This window comes from Pyrus communis, chromosome 14, assembly GCF_963583255.1.
Source record: "Pyrus communis chromosome 14, drPyrComm1.1, whole genome shotgun sequence".
NCBI lineage: Eukaryota > Viridiplantae > Streptophyta > Magnoliopsida > Rosales > Rosaceae > Pyrus > Pyrus communis.
The window spans coordinates 2,667,463-2,691,335 of NC_084816.1; the positions used below are offsets into that span (position 1 = coordinate 2,667,463).

At 35.7% G+C, this 23,873-nt stretch overlaps 2 protein-coding genes and 1 pseudogene across 3 annotated transcripts; all 3 read left to right on the plus strand.

The window, feature by feature from the left end:
- Positions 1 to 11,348: 11,348 nt before the first annotated feature.
- On the plus strand, positions 11,349 to 16,653 carry LOC137715319 (phosphatidylinositol/phosphatidylcholine transfer protein SFH13-like). Of its 2 annotated transcripts, none has more exons than XM_068454601.1 (15): positions 11,349 to 11,654; positions 12,657 to 12,774; positions 12,962 to 13,265; positions 13,376 to 13,475; positions 13,819 to 14,085; positions 14,182 to 14,259; positions 14,365 to 14,469; positions 14,553 to 14,602; positions 14,686 to 14,785; positions 14,891 to 14,989; positions 15,085 to 15,198; positions 15,298 to 15,427; positions 15,600 to 15,979; positions 16,071 to 16,145; positions 16,407 to 16,653. In XM_068454601.1, exons 2-15 carry the CDS (start codon positions 12,762 to 12,764, stop codon positions 16,425 to 16,427), a joined length of 1,836 nt encoding a protein of 611 aa, XP_068310702.1. In that variant the 5' UTR covers positions 11,349 to 11,654; positions 12,657 to 12,761; the 3' UTR covers positions 16,428 to 16,653. The 2 variants fall into 2 exon arrangements, with proteins under 2 accessions (XP_068310702.1, XP_068310703.1); XM_068454602.1 differs by lacking the exon at positions 11,349 to 11,654 and adding an exon at positions 11,707 to 12,216.
- An 805-nt stretch (positions 16,654 to 17,458) lies between these two features.
- LOC137715633 (probable CCR4-associated factor 1 homolog 11) lies at positions 17,459 to 18,679 on the plus strand (annotated as a pseudogene).
- Positions 18,680 to 21,912: 3,233 nt separating this feature from the next.
- LOC137716581 (GPI-anchored protein LLG1-like) lies at positions 21,913 to 23,873 on the plus strand. The gene is made up of 3 exons (XM_068456032.1): positions 21,913 to 22,109; positions 22,235 to 22,291; positions 23,205 to 23,873. The coding sequence occupies exons 1-3, from the start codon at positions 22,010 to 22,012 to the stop codon at positions 23,570 to 23,572; spliced, it is 525 nt and encodes a 174-aa protein (XP_068312133.1). The 5' UTR covers positions 21,913 to 22,009; the 3' UTR covers positions 23,573 to 23,873.

Below are 23,873 nucleotides of genomic sequence, written 5' to 3' on the forward strand. Positions count from 1 at the left end.
GTGGCGAAAACCAGGGGAGCCAAGCCACATACTCACATTATTCAATCTTCTTTCTCTCTCTAAAAAAGAAAAGAGAGAGACCAGGGAAGAGAAAGATTTCTGGAAAGATATGACCATGTCTTTGTGCTGCGGTTATTGTCCAGCTAGGTTACAGCTACATTCTGGTTTATAGTGCAACTGTCAGAAAATTTCACAGAGAATCACGGGCTTCCCTGTTTTCCTTCTGATATCAGATTTTAAACTCCAAAAGAAAAAAAAGAATGTGGGAAATTACAGAGCGTTTCTTGGGACTGACGTTTCACAAAGTTTAGAAATTGGAAAATGACAGCACGAAGCCAGAATAAATATCTCTGAGTGAAACCATGATGAGAAGAGAGAGAGAGAGAGAGAGAGAGAGAGAGAGAGAGAGAGGGAGGGGGGGTATCTATCCGTTGTCTGTTTCTTGGTGTTTTTTCCGTCGGAATGTTTGGAGGGGGGGGAAGAGAGAGAATAAATATCTCTGCGGGTGGACAGAAATCTCAGCCGGATCTCTTCCACCAAGTTTTAAGGATTTGAAGATCTGAATTCTTAAAATTTGATCAAACGGTTATAATTATTATTATTTTAAAAAATATTTTCTTGTTTGTAGTCGTTGAATCAAATTTTAGTAGTCTGAATCTTTGAATCCTTAGGATTTAATGGGATGAGATCTCTGTCCGAAGAAATCATGATGGAGAGAGAGAGAGAGGGTATCTATCCGTTGTCTGTTTCTTGGTGTTTTTTACATCGGAGTGTCTGGAGGGTATTTGATTTAGGATGCGAACGCTTCTTAAGACAACACAGCCATGCATGCAGGATTTATCTTCTACGCAGAGACAGAGAAAAGGACGAGATAGAGAGGGGCAAAGTGATAGGACACAGTAATGTGGAAAGCTTAATGACTGTTTTTCTTCGAACAACAGAGAATTTCGTTACATTTGAATGTAAATGTCTACATCAAATGAGTATTAACAAACACTTCGGTTCAAAACGATCTCATCTTTGAAGATCACCTTCCCTTGAAATAAAAAAGGTTACTGAATGCGTTGCCCTGTTACAAATATGAGGAGCAAAAAGAACTTCTACCCACCTTAATAAGAGTTCGTTTGGATATACTTTTAAAATGACTGAAAACACTATTAGAGAAAATGTTTTCGAGTTTCAAAAGCACTTGAAGTGTTTTCTGTAAGAAGCACCAATTATGTGCTTCTTCCAAGAAGCACCAATTATGTGCTTCTAGAAGAACTTAAAGTGCTTTTCTAGGATTTACTTGCATCTTTACTAAAAATTGTTCTAAAAACATTTTCACTAAAAGCATTTTCAGTTATTTTAAAAAAAAAAAACATCTAAACGAGCTCTAAATTGCCAAATGAAATTATTTTTCGTTGAGATCTTAGTCAACAACTGCTCCAAATATCCATGTATGTTTAACTATGTATACCGGCTCACTTTCTTATGCTACTTTATACTCGATTTCTTTACTTAGATTTGAATGATTGTCCCTATTTTTCCAACCAAAACTTGTTGCAATAAATTAAGAGTAAATTATAACAATGATCTATCAACTTTAATCAAATTGGAGCAATGATCCCTCAACTAAAAATCCATTACAATTGGTCCTTCAACTCATTAAAATGTGTAGCTATGGTCATTTTCGTTAATTTCATTAGAATTGTGTCAAAATAAGTTATGTTGGAATGACCATTGCTACAATTGGGGGTCCTTCAACTCATCAAAACCTGTAGCTATGGTCTTTTTTGTCAACTTGGTCAGAATTTTGTCAAAATGAGTTAGGTTGGAAATACCATTGCTACAATTGGGTTAAAATTAAGGGAACATTACTCCAATTGAGTTAAAGTTAACGGATCAGTTCTCCAGTTTGATTAAAGTTGAGGGGCCAATGGTAATGAATTTTTAGTTGAGGGACCATAACTACACGTTTTGATGAGTTGAGGGACCAATGATAATGAATTTTTAGTTAAAGAACCATTGATCCAATTGAGTTAAAGTTAAGAGAACATTGCTACAATTTACTCATAAATTAATTACGCAAGAACTTCATGAATACGCATTTGCATACTCCGAGCAAATAAACAAGTCAAAATTGTTAACCCTAATTATTCATTACTCACAACGTGCATGATAAGAAACTAAAATTCATTGGGTTATAGCTAATTGAATATGGCTTACACATGATTCATGCACTACATCAAGGATGGATACTACTCATGCCACAGTTAGATCAATCTTTCATGTGCACGTCTGAAAAAATAGGTTATTGAGTTTCACTTCTGGACTACGCTTAATTTATTTGAAAATTCACATACATCTACGGTTAATAATTATTTATGCATAATTGCATATGTACAAAGTGAAAATTGGCGACACAACAATCTATTTAGTGACGAATTAAGCTGCCAAAAATGAAACGATAAGGATTTTAGTGAAACTCGACCTTAACTTTACGTGGATTTAACTCCTTAACGATAAAAATCTTTGACTGTTTGATCCTTGCAAAATTTTAACTATATCTCCGGTCGTTTATTCACATGATTTATGTCAATGTGCTCATTCTAAAATTTTCTTATAGAGTACCGAACTTAAGAATATCTCCTTTTTAATATCACAATCCTCGTCGTTTTGAATACATTTATATCACAATCGTTAAGTGAATTGCTAAGGGAAAACCACTCTATCCTTTAAACATGCATTTCGTAATCAACTGTTCAGTACGCGGTCGATATCAAGAGGTTTCGTGTAATTGATTTCACCAAATAGGTAATGGCTCAAATAGAGAAGACTTGGTGCAGTGAACTGTTAAGGGAAAACACACACACACAATATATTATAGGTAGAGCAGTGGGATTGACAAAGAAAACATTAACAATTTTTAATTTACGTTTTGGATTGACTTTGCTATCTTATTTCATTTTACGTGATGCACTATCTATATGCCCTAACTTATATTATACGTAGAGCAATGGGATTGACAAAGAAAACATAGAGGTCAGTACTACGGCCCCCTATTGTTTGATCCAATATTGACCGGGGACGAGCCCCGACTTCCATAGGTCCTTGGTTTGACCTCCTTGCTTTTAATAAAGTGGAGCGGGGAACGGGAAAGGCTTCGCTGATGTACTGACCAAACAAAGATAGATTTTTCCAGTACGTGCCAATATAACTCTTATTTCTTACTTTACTCTTCTTGCTCTACGATCGCAGAAGGCATGGGGAAAGAAAGAGGTAATTGCTTGGAGTTGAAAACGATTTATAATTTACGTTTTGGATTGACTTTGCTATCTTATTGCATTTTACATGATGCACTATCCATATGCCTAAGTTTTATCTCTCTCTTTTCATACACATATATGGCCCTTTTCCAATATTTAGGGTTTTAGGGTGCGTTTGTTGCACCGGACTATCTCGGACTGGACTAGCTTCAGGGACTAAGCTGGACTGGCTTAGATTAGACTAAGCTAGACTAATTTAGTGAGGCGTTTGGTGCAGTATCGGACTAAAAAGCTAGATAATAACAAATATATTTTTAATTCATATTTTATTAATATTTTATATTATTTAATACACATTTAGTAATATTTTATTACTACCACTATCTTTTTTTTCATTCTAGAAACCACCCATCCCCATTCCTGATTCTTTTCCGCTAATCTCCCCATTTCTTTCCAAGTTTGCTCTGTCCCTCTCCCTCTGTTTCTTCCTCTTTCTTCTTCGCCCTCTCTCTCTCTCTCTCTCTCTCTCTCTCTCTCTCTCTCTCTCTTCATCTCCATCTTTTTCTTCCTATTTCTCTCTGCTCATCTCCCTGTTTTCTTCCATCTTTTTCTTCCTATTTCTCTCTGCTCATCTCCCTGTTTTCTTCTTAATTTTTTTTGGGGACCAATTGGCAAATTAGAACCCATTCAGAGTCTGGGTCATTTGGGTTTTCATGGGTCTGCTTCTCCAGCATCATTAGCAAAGGTCTACGATCAGGGAGTCTGGACTAGGTGGAGTGTGAGCACAGCTGCTGAGCGTTTCAAACGCACATCAATTTTGTATTTTTTTTTTCGGTTTTTTGTTCTGAATTTTGGATTTGGATCTAGTTTTGAAAATGGAAATATTGCAGAAATTTTTGCCTTTTATTTCCAATTTTGTGGGATCTGGGTTTGAAAATGGTAGATGATAGGGACGACGATGAGGGAGCAGGGCAAGGACAACAATGAGGAAAGACGCAGAGATGAGGACGAGCAGGACGACCGACCTTGGGGGGTTCTTGGACGAGTGACTCTCTCGCGGTTTTCTCTCTATCAGAAGGGCTTACGAGTCCGCCCGAAATTGGGGATCCTCGTTAAGAACTCGTAAGGAGGTGTATAATCCGAGCGAGTCCGACCTAAGGTCATTAAACCTAATCCTGGTGCAGACCAAACAAGGGATTACAGTCTAGTCCAGTCCAATCCTTCCTAATCCGGTCAAACAAACGGGCCCTTAGTGACTTGTGAATTGTGATGATGACTCGATGACCTAATCGATTTGAATTTCTAGATCGTACCAAGCAAATATGTGAAAGGATTTTTGTGTTTGTCACTATTTATATTTCAAGATTCATCTTTGTATATTGTAGAAAGAAATGTTGGAATATGAGACATCATAGTGATGCAACATTCCTCCTTGAAAGCATTCAAGAGTGCAATGATTTGTTGCCAAATGCAAAAAACAAAAAAAATCTAGACAATGCTATATGTTTATACTTGTTTTGGCTTAAGTTATACTGTTATAGGATGGTGCTATCTACACATCAATTTTTATTTCTCACATACTCCTATTAATTTTTAACATTCAGATCGAATGAATTGAAAATCAATGTACAAAAATTAAGAAAGGTATGTGAAATGTAAAGACTTCAGAATTAAGCTAACTAAGCCTTAGCAAATATAACCAGCTTAACAGCTGTCATAACAAACTAACAACAACTATTGTAACCTCAAGTTATATCTCTAGAGGAGACAATTACATTTTTATCCTCAATATTCTTTGTATAAAAGAGTATTCGTCATATATAATTGTTGAAGCACCTAAATTTCATCTGTACCACTTTAAAGAATTTTGGTAACGAACAAGGCCGGCCCTGAGGGTAGACGAGGTAGGTGGTCGCCTAGGGTCCCTAAGTTCGGGGGGCCCCAAATTTTTTTATACATCTTGTATATAAAATATAAATAAAGAAAACGTAAAAAATATCACAATTATTTCATTGGTGCAGTGGAACGGTTCCACTTCGTTTTCATTGGGTGGGCATTCGAAACACCTTATAGGCATTAGTTTTTGCTTTTTTCAAATCTATGAAATTAAAGATTAAAATTAAAGATAAATTGCTTTTTAAAAATTTTAAAATTACAAGAATCAAAATGTCACATCCCAACCCGCCGCTACCAAGATATTGTCCGCTTTGGCATTCCCCGCCCGAAGGGGGGCTACCGCACGGCTTTGTTCCTGTGGAACCGGTACCTCCAGCCGAAGCCAGCGCCGTCGCCACAAAACGCGTCTTGAGTGGCAGCGCAGCGTACTGGGCCCTCACAGTATATTGTCCTCTTTGAGCGGAACCCGCTCCGCGCGGTCCGGCCCTCTCAAGGTTTTGTCTCCTCCACGGAGCGCGTCTTGGTAACCAACAAGGTTGCGAATGGATATATAAGGCCAGGACTCGACCCTCGTGTGGCCGATGTGGGATACTACAATCCACCCCCCTTAGGGAGCCGACGTCCCCGTCGGCCGTAGCCAACGACAACGTCACACACCGAACCAGCACGAGTCCGGCTCTGATACCAAATTGTCACATCCCAACCCGCCGCTACCAAGATATTGTCCGCTTTGGCATTCCCCGCCCGAAGGGGGGCTACCGCACGGCTTTGTTCCTGTGGAACCGGTACCTCCAGCCGAAGCCAGCGCCGTCGCCACAAAACGCGTCTTGAGTGGCAGCGCAGCGTACTGGGCCCTCACAGTATATTGTCCTCTTTGAGCGGAACCCGCTCCGCGCGGTCCGGCCCTCTCAAGGTTTTGTCTCCTCCACGGAGCGCGTCTTGGTAACCAACAAGGTTGCGAATGGATATATAAGGCCAGGACTCGACCCTCGTGTGGCCGATGTGGGATACTACACAAAAGGAGTTAAAATAATTCAACAAATATTAATTTTGAATGAATCTAAAATTTTCAACTTTAGAAAAAAAAATAACAAAACCTCTGGATGGTTTATGTTTAAATTCTTATTTATTTTCAGAAATATTTTAAATAAAAATTGTATAAATAGAAAAACTTGAGTTTCTTAAATAAAAAACATACAAAGGCCAACTGTCACACGCGTAGGCGTGTGACAAGAGGCTAGTGAAATTAATGGCCTCAATATGTCCAAATACATTTTTTTTTTCTTTTGCTTTTGAAAATAACCTAAAAAAATAACAAAAACCAGAATAATTATAACTTTGTAATCATTTTTCTTTCAACTTCCCAGTCTTTCTATTTCTAGAATGTTTAAGCAACTATCACTTGATCCTGATGATTGTAATTTGAGGTAACCATAACTTTGAATTTAAATTTTCTTTTTTCAGTAATTTATTGTTAAACTAGGTTATTCTAAAATTTGATTGGCTAGTGTGTGTTGATTTTAGAAAGAACACAAGAGAACCACTTGGCGTTGTTGAATTATTATATTTGTCAATCAAGTTTTACTGTTTTTTACTCTCTTGATCATCAAGTTTTATTGCTCCTCACTCTTAATCTTAGACTCTTGACTACAAACACTTAGTGCATTTACGTCTAAAGACATGTGACATGTAATATTAAGTAATGTTAGTATATCTTTTTCTTTTGATATTAATTTTTAATAATTTTCGATGAATCTTTGGATGGGTTATATCATCAACAAGTTTGACAGCAATGTAAAGATAGATACATAGGTTACCAAACTTTTTTATTTTTTGTTCAACTCGCAAAGGTTTCCCTCTTTCAAAGAAAATCTAAATTGTGAACTTGATTTTTCATAGACAAAAAATTCGTGTGTATTTTATATTGGTCGTACTCTTTTAATTATTTTCTTTCGTTGCATTTTTGCTTATCACGTTGAAGTGGTGATGTTGCTCATCATATTTTTTTTATTAAATAAATTTAAATTTTGAGATTTATATTTATCTACTGCACAAATTTTAAAATTTAAACTTAACCGAATAGTAATGTCATGGGTTATGACTGAGAATACTGTCATTCGTTCTGGGTTGGAGAGTTTGGCGTGCCAAAATCAAGAAAACAAAAATCTCATGATTACAGAAGGAAGAGAATCTCACTCAAAACTTGGTTAGCTTTTCCTTTTCCTCCTTTTTCTGCCAGATTATAACGCACGCGCGCATCAACAAAAATTCCTTTGACTAATTATATAAGTTTTACAGTTTCCAAAAAATAATATATATATATAGATATATATAAGTTTTACACCTTCCGTTTCAAAGATCTAAAAGTTCATAGTAAAGTAATTAGGTTTTAGTTTTGTTGAACTATTTCTTTTTATATAATTCATGAGAATTGTTATTGGTACTCCAAAAAATCTTATTCTACACTCTAAATTTTTTATATTTGGAAAGAAAAATACACTTATGAGGAGTGTAGAATGAAATTTTTGAAGTGTCAATAACATTTCTCTAATTCATTTAATGTTTCCTGTATTTTGACCTATTTTTTCCTTTTTTCTAGTGTAAACAAGGACCGTTTTATTTTCGGACATGTCTCGTCCTCAAAATTCACTAATTCGGTGACAATTGGTTTGGCCAAGTTAGCAACCTTTTTATGTTTGTTTTCATTATCTTTATTATCATAAGACCGTTATTGTTTCGCCTAAAAACCTATTTAACATGGTCAGACTAGGATAATAGGACAAATGTTTTTACAAAATTTTAAGCTCTCAAATTCACTTACATTCAAAGGTTGCTCACACATTAATAAAATGAAGCAACTACACTATATCATCAAAATTGTGTTGTGTGTGGGTTAACAAAAAGAACAAAAATTGTGTTGTGTGGCAATGATTTAATTACGAAATTTCACAAATGACATTCTTTGAATGATACTTGCATTTCTTTTTTGAGGGACGAGCTCATTCTTTCACTAACAAATAAAGTATTTTTACCCAAAGAGAGAGTGCAAGTAGTATTCTTCCATTTTTCAACTATATATGAAACAGAGTTGCTGCTTTCGTTTTCATCGACATCAAGGTATGAAAAACTACCCAATATCACACGCAATACCAATATATAGTTTATCTTATTTTTATACTGCACAAATACGTACATAAAAATTCATATTATAATATAAGTGGAGAGACATAGATAATAAACATTAAAAATGAAATGTATCAAACATGTCATCTATTTATATAATAAACTATGATGTATCATCTCATATTTCGGATACACATAAAAAATTTTCCAGGCATAATTGGGCGTCAACTTCACTTCACTTCACATACATTGATAACATTCACCTTCTTAAAATATCCAACACTTTTGGAGTGCATTAATTAAAGTGATGATGGTGTCAACACAAGAGACTTGTGATTAGGTCTTCGATCCATCGCCCATTAAGGAAGTGGGACTAACCTAATTAAATTTGAAATCCTAGAATATGTGGAGAGATTTTTTAATGTGTTTGAAATACGGGATAATACGCCACATGTTATTATATAATTGGATAAACACTTTTAAAAAAAGTTTTGCTTCAGTTGAACAATGACGTGTGGTGCACCGCTTTGTATCCTCGACACACTGAAAATTTTCTCCAATTATGGTGGATAGATTTGCTACAATAGTTTGGTGAATGAACATAATATTTCATGCATATATAATGTAGTACGGTGCGGGGTATGGACCGCAGTGAGTAGGGTTTGGTGGTGGAAGGGCCGTCTTTGATGTGTAGCTGCTGTTGTCAATAAATTTTTAACCACCACGTTCAACTAACTCTACAGAATTTTGGGGTGTTAGTTCAACATCCTATATTATCCTATGATAATTAAAGAACGACTTGAACCAAACATTAATTATGGTTTGGAATTTCTAAGCCACACGATTGCAACACATAATTGACCCATCACCCTCCACTCATTAATTAATAATTTTGTGTGCACCAAGAAAATTGTCATATGTTGTTATCAAATTATGTATTATGACGCTGGACATGTGAGTTTTGCAGTCAATCTTATCTTTGCAGTCGGGGGTCAATCTTCGTTTGGCCAGAAGAAACCTTTGCACACCTCTATCACCTTTTGGGAGGCCTACGCTTTGTAAAAACTAAAAACTATCTATCTGAGATTGTTTCTTGGCCGGTAAGTCTTGACATAAAGTTAAAATTCTAGCTCTTCTAGAGTAGTATCTCACTGATGGCTCAAACATCGTCAAAACGATGATATTCTTCGCCTCCCACCTAAGTTGCGTAAAAAAGGCCGAAAGTCATTCTTAGAGAACAATAAAACTTTATGTCCAAAGTTAATGCGTTCAATTCTTAAAGTCATTGAGAATAATAATATTACGTGACAATATTTTTTTACAACAAAAAAATACTCATCACCATCTCTTATTTATGACCCATAATTTGGACGAGAGATGCGAGGCTGTACTAGCTTGCTAGCACAACTGCCAAAAAGCTGATATCTACGAAAGTCGTGCCAACTTATAGGAACAACGAACCTACTATTTTGGTCGTATGGAAATCCGTTTCCTAATTTGGTCAACCTTTTATTATGCAACGATTTTTGTGGACTTGAAAATTGTTAAATTTGTCCGCTGTATATTCTCATGATTTATGTTTTCAGTTATAGCTTATATACTTTACTTAATTGCATGCATTGATTGGATCCAACTTAAACGCAATTTGATTATTTTAAGAGAAATTAATTTGATTATTTTAAGAGAAATTTAATGAAAAGTTGCTGATACTGTTCACTTTAACGAAAAATTATATTTTTACACTAAAAAATCAATACTGGTACTATTCACTTTACCCTTTATTTTGTCCTTATCGTTAAAACTTAAAGTTTTCAAACTATTTTCATTAATTTTTCATTATTTTAAACCCAACAATTAGACTGTATTAAATAGTTTAATATAAATGAGAGTAAAACAAGACATAAAAACTTCTAATTAACTGACTTGATGCGTTTAATTTGAAAATAAATGTACGTTTAGATAGAGAACAAATGTACATGGTCGATGTTGGACCTTAAACCGTAAATTTAAGAAATGAAACGAGTCAGTCAATGCAAAAAATTGACTTATATCATTACCTAAAAAAAAACATTACCAAAACAAATAAAAGGCTGTAACCTTATCTTTTACTGCAAAACAAAGAAACTAATAAGATGCACCCTTTACATTATATAAATTCAAGAATCTCGACTCTTGGAGAGATTTTACAGTATGCCGGAAACACAACCGAGTACACTTAGTGTAATAATATAATTAGCTGAAATTTTTTTTTTTCAAATTTCAGCCAATTATATTATTACAACTTGATGTATTGGGCCATGTTTCCGATACACTCAAAATTCTCCAACTCTTGTGGTGGTATAACATACATGGGTTAGGTCAGGTCATAAATTTCTCCACCCATTACACTTGCGTTTAAATCCTTCACCGTAAATTAAAGTTGTTTAAAATAACAAGTTGTCTATATTAATATTCAATCGTCCTTATAATAAGATTATAATTTGGAAATCCACAATAACTTATAAGATGAGATTGAGTAGGAAAGTGAATGAAAGTTAACACGACACCTAAAATTCACTTAATCAAAATTAGGCTAATATGAGTAGCTCAGTTTGACCAATTAAAAAAAAACATAAAAATAAGGTGCGTGGGTTAGAACGAACCCAACAACAAGCAAAGCGCATAAAACACTTTGCTATCCTACTCCAATCACCACCGTCAATTCATTTTTTTGCCCCCCAAAATTAAATTAATTAAATTAAAATTAAAAAGAGATTAATTAATTTACATGTGCAAAACGCTAAATTCTGAAAACGAAAGCAGAGGCCGCCAAGTGTGGAAATCGGAGGGGACAACGATGCCACAAAAGTGAAAGGGATCATCTCCGGATCTCTTTCTCCTAATCCATTAAATTCGGGGATACGAGTCATTGAAATTTGATCTAACATCTACAAATAAGAACCAACTTTAAAAGTTATTATAATTTTAGTCGTTTGATCAAATTTCAATGATCCGGATTTCCGATCTTAGTAAATTAAGAAATAAGTGAACCAAAAGCCATAATTTAATTAAAATACATAATAAATAGAGTAAGGAGAGAGAGAGGAGAGAGAGGACAGCTGGGGAAAGGGCGAAGGAGAGAAGAGGGGAGAGAGCTCTTTCGCTTCCGAGAATTGTCTTTTGCATTTTTTTTCTTTCCCTTCTGCTAAAAATCTAGGTCATGATCTTCTTTTTTTCTCTCATTTAAATTTCTCGAGAAAATTCCCGATTTTTCTCGGGAAAATCTCCTACCGACTTTCATTTTTATCCACGTTCTCTCTCGCCGCCCATCTCTGTTTCTGGATTAGATTCTCTGCGGGTGAACCTACGGCCTGAGCTTCTCGGCTTGCGATCCAGCTTCCAACCTAGGTTTTCTTCTTCTGTTTTCTCACTCCTCTGTTTTTTTTTTTTTTTCCCTGTAAAGTTTTAATCTTTGTGGGAAATTTACGTAGACAGGAAGAATGCGTGTGATCCGAACGTGGGTTATCGGCATTGGTGAGATTTAATGCGTTTTGGGGATTGGGGAGCGTTTAAGGTGGTGTAAATGCGAGAGCTTGATGGTTTGGATGCTATCGGATAGTTTTTTGGGACGGTTTCACTTTTGTCACAAAATCTTTTAACTTTCAGAGAGCTCCTGAGACATTGGTTGAGTTTGCTTGATGGGTTTTCAGTTCTTTTGTTAATCAGGGGATTGATTTATGTGTGAAATATGGGAAAGGTGCCAAATTTGGAGATGTTGAAGAATCTGATTGTGCTGAAGATATAGAAAAATGGGGTTTTTCTAATTTGGATTGGGAATTTAGCTGCTCCAGATCTGTCTGCCATTTGAAAATTGGGTATTGAATATTCAAAGGGTGTTTTTTTAGCACGCAGATGTTGGAAAGTGACACTCTTTCTTTTGCCAGTTTGAATTGTGAGGAAAATTGAGTTAGTAAGTTCAGGGGAGGTTCAATAGTGATAAGGTTTTTGAGGAGAATATGATATTTTAGGTGTAGGAATTCACTGGGAAATTACCAGAACACAAATGCAGTTGTTTCTTTTTCACATTTTTTTATTTTTACCCAATGCAGCAAAGAAATTTCCACAAATATGCATATATGCATTTGATGATTTACATTTAGCTGACTAGTGACTAATTATGTTTTCTTTTTTTTTTTTTTTTTTTTGGTTATATGGTTTCTTTTGTTCACACTTCGATGTTTTTGAGAAGTCGATTTGGTTGAGTGCAGTCAAATTATTTATAGTCATATTTTACATTCTGTCCTAGATATAAAGTCAGTCACTTCACTTCTGCTGCTTCAACTTCTGTATAATTTAAGATACTACAATCTCTTGCATTTGAATCCTAAGTAGTTGCTTGTATTTTGACAGAATATGGGGACTTTCATACTTTAGAGATTGCAGTGGATTCGCCTCCTTTCTCTGAAGATTTAGGGCCAAGAGACTTGGAAAATCTTCCCTCTGCATTGGACTAAGATGTCGATGTCAGGTATGCTTCCTGGTTAGCTAGATGAATTTGTTATCTCTGGTTGAGAATAATTTTACACAATGCACTGTCATATGAAGGGAATATGGGAACGTGATGCTTGTTTTATTCGAAAAAACAAATGCAAATTTGAGATAAACTTTGCATATTGTGGTACTGATGGTTATGCGTGTTAATCTGTTTGCTGAAGGCCTTGAAGGGTTTGGAGCTCTTGAGGAAATCCGAGAGAGAAGGACCGATTTTGAGATTTCTGAAGAGGAGAGAAGACGGTCAAGAATTTGTAATCTCAAGAAGAAGGCGATAAATGCTTCCAGTAAGTTTACCCATTCTCTTAAAAAAAGAGGAAAAAGGAAAATCGATTACCGGGTTCCATCAGTTTCCATACAAGATGTACGGGATGCGAAAGAGGAGAGTGTTGTGCAAGAGTTTCATCAAAGGCTCCTTGACATGGACTTGTTGCCAGCAAGGCACGATGACTACCATACTTTGTTGAGGTCAGTCAAATCCCTCCAAGATATCTGTTGGTAATAACATAGTGGCCCAATTTCAGTTTCCAATTGAGATATAGTGGATTATATGGTATATTTGTTCGACTCTCGTGTAGATTTTTGAAAGCTAGAGACCTTAACATTGAAAAAACACTCCAGTTGTGGGAAGAAATGCTTAAATGGAGAAAAGAATTTGGAACAGACACCATTTTGGAGGTAATGAGGTTATCTTTTGTCACTGATGATATCGATATGGATGTATTATCTTTTAGACAGGATAATTCTTTGGTGTACTAGGAACATCGTGTAATTGGAATTTGGAAGCACAAATTTAATTAATCTAAGACCTTGAAACTGAATGTCATATCTGGAGAAAGTCATCTCTGGTGATAAGTTTTTTTTTTGTTTTTTTTTTTTTTTGAGAAGAAACGACTCTGGTGATAAGTTATTATTATCTGAATATTAATAGGGCTCTAACAGTTGGAATGTTGTAGCGTGTTTAACAAAAATTTTTGTTTTCATTTAACTCTAACTCATTGTCAAATTAATAAATTTGAAGGATTTTGAATTTGAAGAGCTTGATGAAGTAGTGCAATATTACCCTCAAGGATACCATGGGGTTGATAAAGATGGCAGACCCGTTTACATTGAGAGACTGGGAAAAGCTCATCCAAGTAGGCTAATGCAAATCACCTGTATAGAGCGATACTTAAAGTACCATGTCCAAGAATTTGAGAGAGCTCTGCAGGAGAAATTCCCTGCTTGTTCAATTGCAGCAAAGAGACAGATATGTTCAACAACTACTATACTGGATGTACAAGGCTTGGTATGCTTATGTCTTTCCTTCACATTTGTACTTCTGTTACTGCCATTGCTAAATTCCAGAATTCTAACTAGAAAAATGATCGTATGTGAAATACAGGGCATGAAAAATTTCACTAGGACTGCTGCAAATCTTTTGTCTGCCATGACAAAGATAGACACCAATTTCTACCCTGAGGTATTGGAATCACCTACAATATTTTGATTTCATTTTATTTGGGTTTAAAGAATAATATTTTTTTTATAAAGTGCTGTATAGGTCTAACTGTTTTGCAATTTACAGACTCTACACCGAATGTACATTGTCAATGCTGGTCCTGGCTTTAAGAAGATGCTTTGGCCTGCTGCACAGAAGTTTCTTGATGTAAAGACTATTGCAAAGATACAGGTAAAGGATAGTGCTCTAGGCCCCGTGGCATCTAAATTTCCTTATCCTGCAGCCTTGATTGCTGATAATTATCTTAAATCCAGGTTTTGGATCCCAAATCCTTGTCTAAACTACTGGAAGTCATTGATTCAAGGTATGTTTACCATAATACTCTCTCTAATATTTTCATTGACACTTGACAGTACTCTTCAGCTCACTGTACATTTCTCTTTTCAGTCAGTTGCCAGACTTCCTGGGCGGATCATGTACATGTTCAGCTGAAGGGGGTTGCCTTAGGTCTAATAAAGGTCCATGGAATGACATCGAGATAATGAAGGTTATCATCTTTTTTTTGCCCCTAATGAGTAGTCTAGTGGTTTCAGGCTTCAATCTCTTTATTGAAGTAAGTACTGAAGATTAACCCAGCGTCTCTAATTTGTAGCTTCTGCATGCTGCTGAAGCAACATTTGTGAGGCAAATTTCTAGTGTGCCTGGTGAACAGGAGAAATTTGATTCATATATTCAATTACACCCACTGAAGGTTAGTTCAGAAATATTATTTGTAGTACTTGATGTATTACTGGTTCAGAGAAGGTGGCCCATACTTATTCTTTTATTCTTTGTGTGTTTTATCAGGGTAGAACAAGCGATACATCAGTTGTAGAATCAGGGTCAGATATTGACGATCCTTGTTCTTCACTTGGACGAAGGAGTTCTGCATTTCCTCCTTTGGACGCAGTTGATGAAGAAGTGAGTTTCAAGATTAATTTTCTTTGTGATTTGTTTGGTTGAAAAGTGTACTGCATCTGTTGGTGTGCGTATTGATTAATCTGTCTTTCACACGTCAAGGCATCAGATCCAAGTGCATTCTACAGCTGTGATGATCTTCCCCCGGTTGAGAAAGCCAGAACAAGCGATCAAGGAGTTCAATGTCATCAGGATCAGAATGTTTCTCATGAAGCAACATTAAATTCAGAAGGTGAACACATTATAATCTTATTTCCAGTTATTTTTCTTTTCTAAAATCTTTTTTCTACTTCTATAAATGTAAAAAATGCATTTACCACTGCTTATATATTTCAACTATTAGCTATTGTTCCCTTTTCAATCTTACCTTTCAGCTTATATCCTAAGTTCATGCGTCTTTTCAGGTAGTTCAGTTAGGTTTGACGCAGCTGAGGACAAAATTGAGAAGACTGACTTCACTCGTGTGGCAAGAAAGCTGATATCTTTCCTGATCAGAGTAATACCATTTTCTCATATTCTACAATTTGAATTTTGGAGAAGGCAGAACACCATTTACCCATCGAATTTGGTAGAAAGCAACACGAATGGTCATTTACCAGCCCCTGAAGTTGTGAGTCAAGAAGACTATGTCCGCCCGTGTTTACAGCGTCTTCAGCAACTAGAAAAAGTATGTGAGGAGCTTAACAACAAGCCTGCTGCAATTCCTTTAGAAAAGGAGCGAATGCTGATGGACTCGATGGACAGGATTAAGTCTGTTGAATATGATCTCGAGCAAACAAAAGGAGTATGTTATGTTTGAATGCTTTTAGCCATTGGATTATTGATCTTTTAATTGCACAGATAACAATATTTTCATTTCAATGTTGACGTTACAGGTGCTTCATGCTGCAGTTGTAAAGCAACTAGAGATTGCTAGGTTGTTGGAAAATCTACAGGAATCTAAATTTCATGTAAGTCTATCTGCAACAACTTCAACTTCCGTGGTTAAGTTTCTGTCTAAATCAAGCGACTTTTATTTTCGGGTTACAAATTAAGCCTTTACTAGTATTAGGAAAGTCTTTTATGGGGAATTTTATCATCGACAAATGATCAATAACAAGGTAGAAAAGCATATAGTTATAGCTAGCTACAATCAATGAGCTAATGTTCATTTCGTAGCGTTTCGCTTTGTTGAGCCAAATCTGACATTGGTGAGGCTCTTTTTGACGCAGCGAAAGAGACCGTTTTGTTGAATAGGTAACGACTCATGGCGGGAAAGGCTACACGTGTGGTTAAAGAAGGATGATGCAGAAAAGGCCCCCTTCTTTTCATCTTTTTTTTTTGAAATTGCCTCTCAATCAAAGCTATATGAACTGTGTAACCTTCTGCTGCTTTGAGACATAAAAGTGCAGAGATGAACAGAAAAAAAGGAATTAATGAAATCTTGTACAATTTTGTACAATTCGGCATTGATTGTTTCTCACTTTTGGAGAAAATTGAAGGTCTCTGCACCTTAAGACCAGATCCGTTGCAATGTATATAATGAAACACACTGATATCAGTAGAATTTCCTCCATGTTAATTGTATTCACATGCAAAGGCTAGGCTTGAAGAACAACCTAGACAGGATCACCAGGTGTTTTTTCTAGTAGTGCTCCAAAATTATCGTATGCACTCTATAAAAAACACGAGCGAAAAATTTGCATATGGAGGGCTGGATGATCATTTCGGAGTGGTAGTAACAGCTTGTTTTTTTCAATGAAAAGCCTCGATTTTAACATTAAGAATAGTTCAGCATTCGATTAAAATTAAGATTAGTTCATATTAGTGGGTTAATATTAAGATCAATTCAGCGTTCCATTAAGATTAAGGTTAGTTCATATTTGTGGGTTAATATTAAGATTCGCTCAGAGTTCGATTCCCTTTAATGTACATAAGAAAGAAAGAAAAACAAAGATGTTTGGATGTTTGAAAAAGGAAACGATTGCAAGACATTTAGGTCATGTTTGGTGACTAATTGAATTGGATTAGATTACTTAGGATTGGAATCCTTTATACTTAGTAACGCAGTAACACTATCCCTTTTCAGCTAGGGTTTCCTACTCTCTCTTGGAAATAAAGTCGGTCAGTTGGAAATAGCTAGAGACTATATTTCCTAATTGCACTTGGATTTGGAGTATAAACTTCCTCTCTATATATATCATTATAGCCGGCCTCATTAGAGCGTAACATCATTCAACATCATTCCAAGAAACATTCTACAGAAACCCTAATACCATAGACGATGAAGAACGTCGAGATTCGACGCGTTTGGCAACAGAATTTGGAAACCGAGTTTTCTCTAATTCAGTCCATGATTCGTTGCCACCCTTTTCTCTACATAGCCACTGAATTCCCGGGCACGGTTTTCCAATATTCCGATTCCTACACACCCTTAACCCCGGCGTCCAAATATGAGCTCATGAAGGCCAACGTCGACAACACCAACATAATCCAGTTAGGGCTAACGCTCTCGGACAACAACGGAAACCTACCCAGCTTTGGCACAAATAGCTGCTACATATGGGAGTTCAACTTCAGGGACTTCGATGTCGAACGTGACCTTCAGAATACAAGTTCGATTCGGTTGCTTAAAAGCCAAGGAATCGATTTCATTAAGAACAAGGAAAAGGGTATTCGTTCTTCCGACTTCGCCTTGCTGTGGCATAAATTTTTGCTGTTCTCCAAGCAATCCCGATTGACATGGGTGACTTTCCATAGCGCTTACGATTTCGTGTACCTGATCAAGATGCTGAATCACAATCGTTTGCCGCAAGACATGAACACTTTCACGGACTTGGTGGATATGTACCTTGGGAAAAATGTGTATGACATCAAAGCATGATTAGGGTTTCTCGAGAGATTTATGGAGGATTAGAGAGAGTGGCTAACAAGCTTGGGGTTGATCGTGTGGCTGGGAAGAGTCATCAGGCTGCTTCTGATAGTTTGCTGACTTGGCAAACGTTTCGGAAGCTTACAGATGTGTATCGCAGAGGGTTTTGTATGGTTTGGAAGTTGAGGCTCATTGATGTATGGGACATTTTGATACAGGTGCTTAGTTTTTTAAATATTGAGATTAAACATTCATGCCTTTTTAGAGTTAAACATCTGCCTACAATTTAGGTGCCACATGTATTAGAAGTAGTCTTTTTTTATAATGAAAAACTACCCAACTTGCCACTATATTTAATGTACGTTTTAATTCCTAGATATTATATCAAAACTTCTAAAATCTTGTAGATAATGTAGTATTCAATTTCAATAAGAAGTCTTTCAAATTACCACATGAAACGTGATGTACGCTCTTCTTCTCCTTCCTTACACCAATGCTTTCAAACGAAATTTCTATTGTACCATGTTGAAATTTCTATCGTAATTCAATAAAATTTTCCTTCTATATTTGCTAGTGATGTTTTTTCAATGTTTATTTCAGATATGTGCATTTGAATTCAATCATGTTTATTAGTAGAAGAAATTGTCCGTTTATTTTGTTTGGATGCTTTTCTATTTGTTCTTTGTTTAGTGCTTTTGATTAATCGTATATTTCTTCTTGGTACATATTTGGTACATTACTTTAATATATTTTTTTATAAGTATTTGGTAGGTTCGTATTTCTTTTCCATGAAAATCTAAGTGAAGAAGTCTACTGATTGCATTTATTAATGTGGATATGGCTTGCAAGAGTCCCATTTGTGATGGACTCATAAACTAGTAAGGGCACTTCCGTCTGAGCAACAACCTAACATCTTCACCACGTTGCAATGGTTGATTTGTGAAATCAAATTTACCTAGTTAATAAACTTTGCGTTTGGTACATTATATATATTTTTGGTACGTTTATATTTATTAAAAAATATATAATTGTTACATTACATATATCGTTTGATGCGTATTTGGTACGTTTATATTTATTTAAAAAAAATATAATTGGTACATTACATATATTGTCTGGTACATTATACACGAAGTACAATTCAATGTAAGACTAGGACTACTTATCCGTACTAAAAGCAGCATCAGTATCACAACAAGATTGTATAACATCAAGCATAGTTGATTCAAACTTCTTTGGTTTATCACAAACAACTGGGCAAGTTTTGCTCTCCGACTTCCTCCAATTTTTCTCTTTCCATATTTGTAGCTGCAAAAAAGGAATTGGCAACTTCAGGAGGGATTCTAACGCTATTCGAAATGGAAAGAGTGCCTACGAACCTGAAAACTAAGGGGCTATCATCTTTATTTGCAATTTGGAAAACTAATGAGGTACATATCATTTTTTTTCTTTGAATTTCAAACTTAAAAAAGCATATCCTAGAAAAAGTTTTGAATGAAAAAACTCTCTCCACAAATTAAAACGACAAATTAGAAGGCAAAAGATCATAGCTTTTCTGTGACATCCCACATCGCCTAGGGGAGTGATCCTTATATGTATATTCTTATCTTTACCTAACACGAGGTCTTTTGGGAGCTCACTGGCTTCGGGTTCCGTATAAACTCCGAAGTTAAGCGACAAGGGGGCTAGAGCAATCCCATGATAGGTGATCCATTGGGAAGTTGCTCGTGAGTTCCTAAAAACAAAACCGTGAGGGAATGGTAAGCTCAAAGCGGACAATATCGTGCTACGGTGGTGGAGCGGGCCCGGGAAGTGATCCGTCTTGGGCCGGAATGCTCTCTAAAGTAATAATTTAGACCAATTCTATATTCACATAAATTACTAAAAGAATAAGAAGATGGATCAATGTATCAGCCTCTTCATAAACATGAAGCAGTAGAAATTTTTATTGAAACCTGCTCAACGTACCAGTTTCAAGCCGCCAGAAACCGAGAATGAAGTAGCAGAATAATATCATATATACGTCTAATTATCTCACACGACAACAAGATGAAATTGTGAAAATAACCACTAATTGAATTGCATAAACCCATTCAAAATTCAAAAATGGGAGAACACAAATTCAAACGTGGCAGAAGAAATCCACATTCTCAAATTCAACAAATCATAAATTACTTCCTGCAAAAAATTAAAAGGTCACGTACAAATAAATATCAGCCAACAAGGATATATTTGGAATTTAATAATTAGCATTTTAATTCTAAAAAAAAAAATACAATAATGATATGTATTTAGATAAATATAAAAATACTGAGGTGACTATTGTTTGAGGCGCCTTAATCAAATTTTAAAATAGAACCAATATTTGATCTAAAAAGTACTAAAAAAAATGCAAAGGATTCTAATTTTCCCTTGATTTATTAATTGCAGTACACAATTGTTGATTACTTATTCATTTATTTCATTATTTTTTGTAATATCTTTGATACTTATTAAGTTGGATAATACTTGAGTACTCACCTTATTTCGAACTTTTATTTATGCATTTTTCTTTTTCTCGAAAGTGCAAGGTCATGGACGACATCTAAATACGTGGTGAGAGAATAGAGTTACGGTTATCATCACAAGATTATTAATCGCATCCTCCTCATCACATAAAACATTTGCATAATTTAGGTAAAAGCAAAGTACGATATAAAAGCATCACATAAAATCAATTTTGAAAACATATACGTAATATAGTTTAAAAGCAAAAGTTCACCCATACATTGTATGTTCGAACTCCCCACATGACACTCTTAAAGTGAAAAGAACCATTAGTTGGTAAAATAATTGAAAAGTATGAAGATTATTGAAAAACGAGACTCAAACTACCAAATTCGGTGTCTAAAAACCTACATCCACCGTCGCACGCGCCACCACATGTTACCATACGGCTCCATGCGCCACCACGCCCTGAAATAACCTGTTCTTTTACGATAAGTCATTAATCAAAGATCGAAATAGTTACAATTATTAACCTGAGACGATGTCGTAATTACGGTAAATTAGTTTCATAAAAGTTTCCATCTCAAAAAGTTGTAGAAGGTGGCATTTATGAATTGTACACCGAACATAATAATTATGGATAAGGATTGTCTACCTTCCCACTTTCGGTGTCCTCTCGTGACTTTCTGTTTGGGTAGTCACGGTTAAGTCATGTCAATATTTTATATTAGTATTCATTTTTGTCTTATTATCTATATAAAAAAACAATATAAAATGTAAACATGACTTAACCGTGATCACACAAAACAAAAAAGCACGAAAAACCATCGAAAGCGGAAGGCAGAAAATTCTTGTCTAATAATCATATCAAATGTAGTGAAAAGGAACTGACTATGGTGGACCATATCTTTGTGGTGACAGCAGGATTTTGGTTGGAAATGGTCGAGCTAATGCGCAATTCTATTAAGATAAAGGCATTGGAGATAGACAACATTGCCCATTACCCCGAACCCACTATTAAAAATCGAATGGGAATTGGCAATAAGTCAGAGTAACGTGTCCGCCCTTGCACCGAATTTAATTTTTTTTTTTTTAAATTAAAATAGTTTAGTACATTGTCTTTTTTAAAATTTCAAAAAACAAAAATAAACATCGGCCGAAAACAATAAAACAAAAAAAATGCTTAGGATTAGCTACAAGACATGCACTCTATGCTTTTAATCTTAGGAGTTTTAACGAAAAGTCTGCGGTACTGTTCACTTTAATGAAAAATTACATTTTTACGTTAAAAAGTCAAACCTGATACTATTCACTTTACCATTTATTTTGTCTTTATCGTTAAAACTCAAAATTTTCAAACCCTTTTAATTAGTTTTTCAATCAACTGTGACATTTTCTAAATTCTAAGGCAAATAAAGAGAGATCTTTGATCTCTGACTTGGGTTCCCATCTGTGCTCTCGGAAAACACAGAAAGTATGGTGTTTAATCAGAGCTTCTGCTTCTGCTTTTCCATTGTTTTCCTCTTCCTCCTTCTGGGTCTTCCTGCTTCTTCTTCCTCTCCAACTTTCATTTCAGGTACTTGCCCACATCTAAAATTCTACATATGTATTTATATGTTGTAATTTTGCTGGGTTTTGATTCAAATAAGCTTAGATTCGGCAAAGCTCTGAACTTTTTGATTTCTGTGTGTGTGGCTGCAGATGGTGTCTTTGTCTCTCAGGCTTCTGTCGGCCGGCACTTGCTGCAGGCCAAGAAAGGTTATTTCCTTCACACCCTTTTCTGAAAAATATGTTCTTTCTTTGTTGATATCATAAATTTTTTACTCTAGAGATTGAAATGCAGTGCTAAAAGGTGGAGAAGCGATTGTTTCTACTTTTGGAAAATGCCCATTTGATTGATTTTTCTGGCTTCAATTTTACTGAGTTGGAGGATGAAAGCGTATCGAGTGTGTGTGTTGTTTGTGAGCTATGATCTGTTAATGGAGGATGATGGATTGGGCTTAATTAGGATAACCCCACTAGTAATCAAGGACTTGTCTTTTCTATACTCTGAGTTTTGGGTTTGTTAAGTCCACATCAAACTTGTTTTGAGAAATTAATTGACGAAATGAAATCAAAATTTAGTAGGCAGCAGGTGGTTGATGGTTCATCATATATCTGCTTACATAGGATTTGATATGCTGATATTTAGTTTACTTTTTAACTCGCGCGTATAGGAAAAAGAAAATAGAGGAGCTTTAGATCGGGCTTCAATTTGAAGCCAAGAAATCGATGCATAAGCATTCTGCAACTTGATTGTGCTGTGTGTATTGTCTTCTCTTTGAAGCCTTTTGTACCATTGAATTGCCCAATATTCCGTATGATAGTTGAAAAGTCGTGTTGCTATTTGGTGCCCCTCTCTACTTTTTCCATTGATTTGGGAATTATAGGTAGAAGGAACTTATGTTTTGTTCCTTTGAGAGTCGTCGAAGGATAGAAGCTTGTTTAGGATGGATCATAAAAAAAAGAAGTTGGGTTTTGGTATATGAACTTGGTAGCTTATGTTGTCACACCAAGTCTCTTTTCGGTTCTGCATCACTTAACGCTTGTTTTGGACCCATTTTCTTTTGGTAGATCTATATAGGAAATAAATAACTTAGTCAGTTGAAATTTTGGCTTCTGCTATTTGCAGGTTGTCCAGTGAACTTTGAGTTTTTGAACTATACTACTATCACAAGCCAATGCAAAGGACCCCAATACCCTGCTAAACAGTGTTGTGATGCATTCAAGGAATTGGCTTGCCCTTATGCAGATGTGCTTAATGACTTGACAAACGAATGCGCTTCAATTATGTTCAGCTACATTAACCTCTACGGAAAGTACCCACCTGGGCTTTTCGCCAATGAGTGCCATGACGGAAAGGAAGGTCTGGAATGCCCTGCCTTACCACCATCTACGGAGGTGGCCAAGGATGTAAATGGGGCTCATACCACACGCTACCCATCTCCATTGCTAATGCTAACCGCCGGCATCCTAGTGTTGTTGTTCCGGTTACTATGAATTTCCTGACCATTTTCCGCCAATTAGTATATTCTTATGGCGTGAGAAAATTTACAATTTTTTAATTCATCAGGTTTCCATCCATGTTTCTTCCGCAAGTGCTAGAGCTATAAGATACTTTCCATTTAATTAAATTAAATATTATCACTCTGTGGGTGGCATTTGTAATTTGTAATATTTATAAGTCCTTTTGTGCAATACCTTGACAGCTATAATATGCGCGTTGAATGATCTATGTGAAATGAGCTGGATTTTGTAATGTGTGGACCACCCAGATGTAATTATCTTCATATTATCTGTT

Coding starts and splice junctions, on each gene's coding strand:
- LOC137715319 (XM_068454601.1), top strand. Junction 14,086..14,181: donor TACTGGATGTACAAGGCTTG/GTATGCTTATGT, acceptor TGTGAAATACAG/GGCATGAAAAATTTCACTAG. Junction 15,428..15,599: donor AGCAACATTAAATTCAGAAG/GTGAACACATTA, acceptor GCGTCTTTTCAG/GTAGTTCAGTTAGGTTTGAC.
- LOC137716581 (XM_068456032.1), top strand. CDS start 22,010: ATGGTGTTTAATCAGAGCTTCTGCTTCTGCTTTTCCATTGTTTTCCTC. Junction 22,110..22,234: donor CTCTCCAACTTTCATTTCAG/GTACTTGCCCAC, acceptor GTGTGGCTGCAG/ATGGTGTCTTTGTCTCTCAG. Junction 22,292..23,204: donor CTTGCTGCAGGCCAAGAAAG/GTTATTTCCTTC, acceptor TGCTATTTGCAG/GTTGTCCAGTGAACTTTGAG.